The 6,757-nt window shown below is 46.2% G+C and overlaps 1 protein-coding gene across 1 annotated transcript; it reads right to left on the reverse strand.

Moving 5' to 3' along the window:
* Window positions 1-626: 626 nt before the first annotated feature.
* LOC119385277 (uncharacterized) lies at window positions 627-3,523 on the reverse strand. The gene is made up of 3 exons (XM_037652755.2): window positions 3,376-3,523; window positions 2,675-2,851; window positions 627-942 (listed from the first exon to the last, which is right to left on the reverse strand). The coding sequence occupies exons 1-3, from the start codon at window positions 3,494-3,496 to the stop codon at window positions 767-769; spliced, it is 474 nt and encodes a 157-aa protein (XP_037508683.1). The 5' UTR covers window positions 3,497-3,523; the 3' UTR covers window positions 627-766.
* Between the last annotated feature and the right edge of the window lie 3,234 nt (window positions 3,524-6,757).

A 6,757-nucleotide genomic window follows, 5' to 3' on the forward strand; every position in this document is an offset into this window, starting at 1 on the left:
GTGATTAAACAATAAAAATTTTGTTCAAAACGCCGTTGACTGATGAAATAAACCAACGAAAGACACCAGATGTTTTCTAAAAGCAAAACGAAAAGACGCCAGATGTTTCTCCTCTTAATCCGTGGAGCGACAGCACGGGATAGGCATTGGTCCCGGATGAGATCCGCGAATCAGGATGAATTTTTCGTCAACTAGTATGGAGAAATTCGTGCTTTCCCTTTCGCTTTAATAAGTGCTCCATGTATGCTACAAGCGGTGTTTTCGCTTTTACACGATGTTATGGCTACTCGGGCGCGTAGACGCTAGATGCCTGGGAGCAAACTCATCGACAGAAACATTCCACATAATCACCGATTTAGAGTTTCAGATTCATACTCAAACCACTTTTTACACCCATAGGGACGGATTCAGAAAGCTTTTCGTTCGCAAGTACTCATTGCCATTCGCTGGTCGATTGGGCAATGATATGCTCAATAGCTGGACTGACCAATCTTTCTTTTTTCTTGGGAATAATCCTTGGGAATAATTCTTTTCTTTGTGAATGTTGACTCTCGGGTTCATGTGCCACGTCAGGCCTATGTAGACAACTCTCTCTTTACTTTACTGCAGCTTGACTCTCTCTCCTAATTGAATTTTATTTCCTTCAGCCATTTCCTACCGCAAGCAGCCAGCTGGTCTCCACGAGAGCTAACCACCTTTCTTCACGTATCTACGAAGATTAGACACTGGCTATTCGCGAAACTTAACATTACGTCAGTGAAATCACTCAACCAATGTTACGCAGTAACGGAGTAACCCAGTGTCGCTCACCGCCTATGCATTCCGCGTGGTCTTTGAGGACGTGAGGAGGCTGGCAGGAGCAGAGCCGGTTGACGCACTCCAGGTACGGGTTGGTGGCCGCGCACTCCTCGTTGCTTCGGCACTCGTCGAACAGGTCCTTGGCTGCGTGCAGTCCGTTAGTCATGATAGCTCTCTCTTTAGCATGACGAAAAAAAAAAACACATCCACGAAGTTGAATGATGATGAAGGAGCTTGCTCCAGAGGTTAAATCCGGTAAACCATGAATCCTCTGTACATATGCTCAATCATCATCATATAAAGAAGTGACACGAGAGTTGTTGTGGTGTGATTGTATATACATTATATAAGCAATGTTTATAATTTACATATCGATGCACTATGTACACAAATTTACATATTGATGCAGTATATACATTTTGTTCAAGAGCTTATTTACGGATCACATAAGCTCGGGGGAACGTTTTCCTTGTAGTGTAATAGCTTCTTCTGCTTCGCGGGCTCTGAGCTCGGGGTCCGCTTGTGTTTGCGCCCGCTTTTCTGCGGCCTCGCGTGCCCGTGCCGCCTCCGGGCCCGCTTGTCGACGAGCCCGTTTAGCTTCGGCATCGCGAGGCCGAAGAGAGACGCCAGCGCCGACAGCAAGCCCAAGCCACTACCAGCACCGAGGGGCGGCAGAAGCGAGGGCTCGCGATGCCGGTGTTCATGATGAGTAGCGGTAGCGAAGTGCACTGACTGATGTGCGGCGAAAGAGAAAGGAAGCGCGCCAAGAGCGAGCGCTATTTAAGGCGCGACCCTCTAGCGGTCTCCTACCAAACTAGATAATTTTTGTTCTTTTTTGTTTTTATTTTTTTTCAAGTGCACGATTCAAGGGCGCGGGCTCCGCCGAGAGCGCAGCACGCGCCCTTGAATCAGCGGAGGGCACAGCTGTGTCTCTAGTGGGAGCAATGAGAACTAGCGTACACGGCAGGAGGGACAAGAGACAACCCCCCAGCAAAAGGAGCAAGCTCCTAACATACACGTCATTCTCTTAACGCAGTAACCTCTGTTAATTTCAACCAGCTGTGCTTCGTCTTCGTGCACCCAATAAAAAGTACATGAGAGCTTTAGAGAGGGCAGTGCCTGGTGGAAACTGAAACTTAAAGGACAAAGGTGTACGTTAGTAATGTCACACATTCAATGCCTTTTGTACTGTCTGTTTCACAAATCACGCCACATGATAGTGGAATTACAAGGAATCAAAGTAAACAGTGTTATGCACGCACATGTATTATGGGTACATTAGTTATAAGTATGTAACGGGGCGACTGAAGCAAGCTCGAGCGACGGTAAATAATGAATAGGCAAGTGTTCCTCCTGCGCATCGACACCGTTTTTTTAAATATTGAAGTTTTCGTACACGTAAGTCTGCAAAACATACCTATATGATGACGTGGAGCGCGACTATAGAACGTTGGAAAATATTCACATTCGAAGTTGATAGTAGTCAGTATTAATCATATTTGACGGTCGTCGCTATGCGCAAACCATTCAAAGCAAGCCTGCGTGGACTTCACTACAACGTTATTGAGCGCCTTCCTGTTTCCCAAGACCTATAGAGGCCGACATGCTGAATAAGTTCATAAACACATTGTTCGCTTCTTGAGTGATTAAGTAGCCGCCGGTAATGCAATCCTTCTGACCCGAAGCGCAAATGGAGCGTTAGTGCTGTTGATAACCATCGCATGACGTCGGAACTGGTCGAGTCGTACCTCCATGCTTCGCGCACAAACTGCTTTATATACTTAGTGTGCACACACAATGGTACAACGAGGCCACTAACGTACTTGGGCCAAGCGCATTTTTGCGGACATTGCTTCGGCACTGAGCTAGCACGTACCAGTGACGCACCGCACGACGCCGTTGAAGGTGGCTTCAACGGGCCGGTAGAAGGGGCACTGGCAACGGCCGTTCACCTCGCCTGCGTGCTTGATGCAGATCTGGCTCGGCGAACGCCTGCAGTCTCGGTCGTCCTCGCATTTCTCGTGTCGCTCGGGTCGGACCTGCGGACGGGGCCCTGTTACCGAAGGTTCAAGAGGTTAACGCTTGACAACACAAATCGGCAGTCTGACATGCTGTAGGCTTCCTTCAACAATGAAGCGGTTGATCGCGGCTGGTATTGCAAACAAATGCTGGATATCAGTGCAGCAAAATTTAACGTAGGAAGAAGACCACTATTGTCGATAAAGCTGTGTGTACACGTTCTGGTCGTATGTTGTATGCGTTTCTGAGCCCGCAGCTACGGTAGATAATTCTCTAACGTGCTTAGGGGAGGACTAGCGTATTGCATTGCTCCATATTGCACAAGCGTTGCAAGGTGTCTGCTTTGGAAAAGGTGCATGAGGAAGATTAGCAGCGCGAAGCACACAAGTGCGGAAATACAGGTAAGGGGTAAGGGCCTTTCCGCATTCCTGTGATTCACGCTGCTCATATTCACAATGAACGCAAACCAACTCGCAAACCAACAGGCACCGATCATAAAATATTTCTCTATTAAAATCATTGCTCGTGCCAAGAATTCGAAATGTGTTGCCTGTGTACCTCGAGTGATAGCGTACTTCTTCCGCAGCATCTTGTTGTAGTAGTTTGCGTCCATGCTGTCGTCCCCGTCAGCGGCCAGCTTCGAGCCTTCGAAGTCGTCCTTTACTCGAAAGGCGTTCATCCCTTTCCCAGGTTCGGTCCAAGTGGCCTCGTCACCCCTATCATCACTAGAATGAAACCAAGGAACACAGCAGGCGCCCTATCTTCGCGGAGTTCGTATCACAAGCCTGATGTATCGTACACTTCGTGTAAATCCACACGAGGCAGAAGTTTAGAAGCTGAAGGCTTGTAGAGATAAATATTCTTTAACTGGGGGTGTCGCTGTAGTCAACGTTACGACAAGCGGTCTTGTCTTCTTCAAGGCAGCAACCCGTTACGTCGCTGCCTTGAAGATGACAAGACCACTTGAAACGTTGGCTCAGACGACACCCCCGGTTCAAGAATATTCATCTGTACACTTCGTGTGTTACATATGCATGGTCTATTTAACAGTCGTCCGACAGAGTTAGGTTAACTGCACTTAAAACATCAAAATATTTGCATCGACGTCACGTTGGCTTGCCAGAGCTCATAATTCGTCATGGAGGCCTACTATGTAATGTTTGTTGCCCTCTGTGTGAGGTTGCGGTCTCGGGCAAAGAGAGATGCGCATTTTCTTACCCGTTGAACCGTAGCAGTGATGATGGCGTTGCATTTTGCAAAGGCAAGGCATGGAGTCGCTGCAGAAGAGTGAGACATGCGCACAGCCCCAAGAGGAAATGCATGCCTGAAAATGGAAACATGATTGTTTGAAAAGCCACAAGCTTCTAAATGTGTGAAAACAAAATTATTTAATTTCCGTTTGTCGCGACCTCACTAGAAGTAATTGAGTCTAGCCCGAGTAGTGTAGTACTCGGGCTATAGACTAAACCGAGATACAACTGTGTGAGAGATGCAGTGAACAACACAGTGCAACCAAATCACGAAAATAAATATTCAATGTAGGCAGCGAGTTCTCCAGGGGCTTCCCGCGATCACACAACTGCCTTCGTGTAGCGACTCCGCTCGACAAGGCGCGAGACACTTTCGATACGCCTAAGTGGAAATATTCACCAACACCAAAATTATGATTGCGTAAAGATAACTATGATTCCAATTTTTAGTCTACAATTAAGCATTCGATCGTTTCACACTTCGTCTCTGCAACGGTGAGCAATATATATATAAGGCTCGGGCTCGTGCAAGGCAATCTTCCATAGAAACCTGCTGCGTGTTTAAAAATGAAACAAGGGCCGCCTATGTTTGGCCACTACTTCATTGAGATGTCACGCAATGAAAAACAGATAATCATAGAGACGTTACGGTTGCTTTTTTTCTTCTTTGAGCTGCACCGCGTTAGTAAGAGGGACTACACCAACAACTGAAAAAAAGGAGCCCGAATGCTGTTGTCGCAAGGAACTGAGAGAGGCTAGCGTTAGGCCTTCTTGATTTTCCCCAACGATACCCTCCACTGCGCAAGCTGATCTCAAGCACACGGACAGTGGCGTTGCTGTGCAAACACATGGCAAACCTAAGAAGTTCATTTAATTCGTAAAAAGCTTTTCAACCAGACTCAGTGAACGAACTTACCTGCTTGTATTCCAAAAGCCCTTCCACGAGAAGCACGCGAGGCTCGTTCGGGGCATGCGCTGACGTTTTCTTAATCGCAAGATGATGATGATGATGATGATGATGATGATGATGATGATGATGATGATGATGATGATGATGATGATGTGCCTCTACACATGGCTCATACCCACACTGGGGGATTGGCCAAGAATGGTAGATATGAAGATGTAAAGTTATAACTACTGAGTTAACGCAAAAGACAAGCAAACATAAAAAAGAACTAGTGCAATAATTATTTCTACATTCAGCCCGGACTTCTCATCCTAACTATAAATTAGAATAATGAAATTATTGTGGTACCGAACGTCTTCTTTTTTATTGATTTTTTTCTTATTGATTCATTGCTACTATCGGAACAGGTTTGCAATTAATAACTTAAAAGCACATTCGTTTTGTTTCATGAAAGAAAGCACTTACAGCATCAAAAACATTCCTGTGGCTGACGCCCAAATCCGAAGCACCGAAGGTGAGAATAGCGTCTATTGTTAAGATTATCTCCAGCTTAGCACATGGAGTTTCAAGTCTTTTTCTTTGTAATATATAGCAGCGACAGAATAAAAAATAATGCTCTAATGATTCGATTTCTGAACAAAAGTGACAGAGGGGAGATATCGCCAGACCAGCCCTGTGTGCATACAGATTCAACGGGGGCGCTCGGCATCGTAATCTAGTTAATAATACTTCTAATTGTCTAGTTTGGCACCACTGGATTTTCCATGGAAATTTTAAATGTCTAAATTCTGTCCATGAAGTTATTGATCCTATAGCGTCTGCTCGAAGGGAAAATTTCCTATACCTAATCGCAGTTATGCTGTCATCACAAGCTCCACAGTGCTTCTTCCTCGTCAGATTTCTTGCTAAATCGTTGATAAAACCGCGCATTGCGTAGTGTGCATGAATTTAGAGCGCCCGCCGGTTGAACCCCTGGTACGTGCCCACGAATGCGAGTTCTAACAGCACGAATTTAATCCAATAGCCTCAACAGGATTATAGCCACCTTGATGAATCCATGTATTGTGTTATAACGTGAAGCGTACAGTAATCCGGTGGATCTCATATCCAGAGACCGTAAGACACCACAATTTTTATAATTTCATCTCGGTCGCGTTCATAGTTATACCAGCGCAGCGTGAGAGTTTCACAGTTTCATGAAAACAAGGTTACAACGTGCCGGGTCGTTTGCATACCTGATGAACTGCTTGCTCTCATCTGTCCGCGACTCTGATGCTTTGTCAACACAATACCCAAAACCTACAAAAACCATCACTATCGCTACCCAATCTGGGGGAGCACCCACGACACAGACGGCGCAAACAGCAGACGGCACGAGGAGACGTGTGGAGACTTGGCTAGACCCCGCGAGACCTTGCGTAGAGGTTCCCACAAAAGTCAGCACCTTTAGGCAATTCTAAGGAGAGCACAGGCGAAAACCTATGCTCTTACGAGACACTCATTAAATTACCTTGACGTTCTAAGCCGATCGCATTTTTGTTGCACACCCCCGAAGCTTTCTCCACCTTCACATGGTACAGATGACGTCATCAGATGATGACCTAACAACACAATTTTTGTCGATCTGTGACGTCACATGACAATTTCGGTACCGTTCCTGTTGTCCACGCTGAACGCCGGATTTATCAATTCTTGAGACGCAGGCAGTCCGTCAAAAGTTCCCAGGCCACGATGTCCATAGGAACACATCGGATAGTGGCCTGGGAACTTTTGACGGACC

The sequence above is a fragment of the Rhipicephalus sanguineus genome, chromosome 3, assembly GCF_013339695.2.
Source record: "Rhipicephalus sanguineus isolate Rsan-2018 chromosome 3, BIME_Rsan_1.4, whole genome shotgun sequence".
Lineage (NCBI taxonomy): Eukaryota > Metazoa > Arthropoda > Arachnida > Ixodida > Ixodidae > Rhipicephalus > Rhipicephalus sanguineus.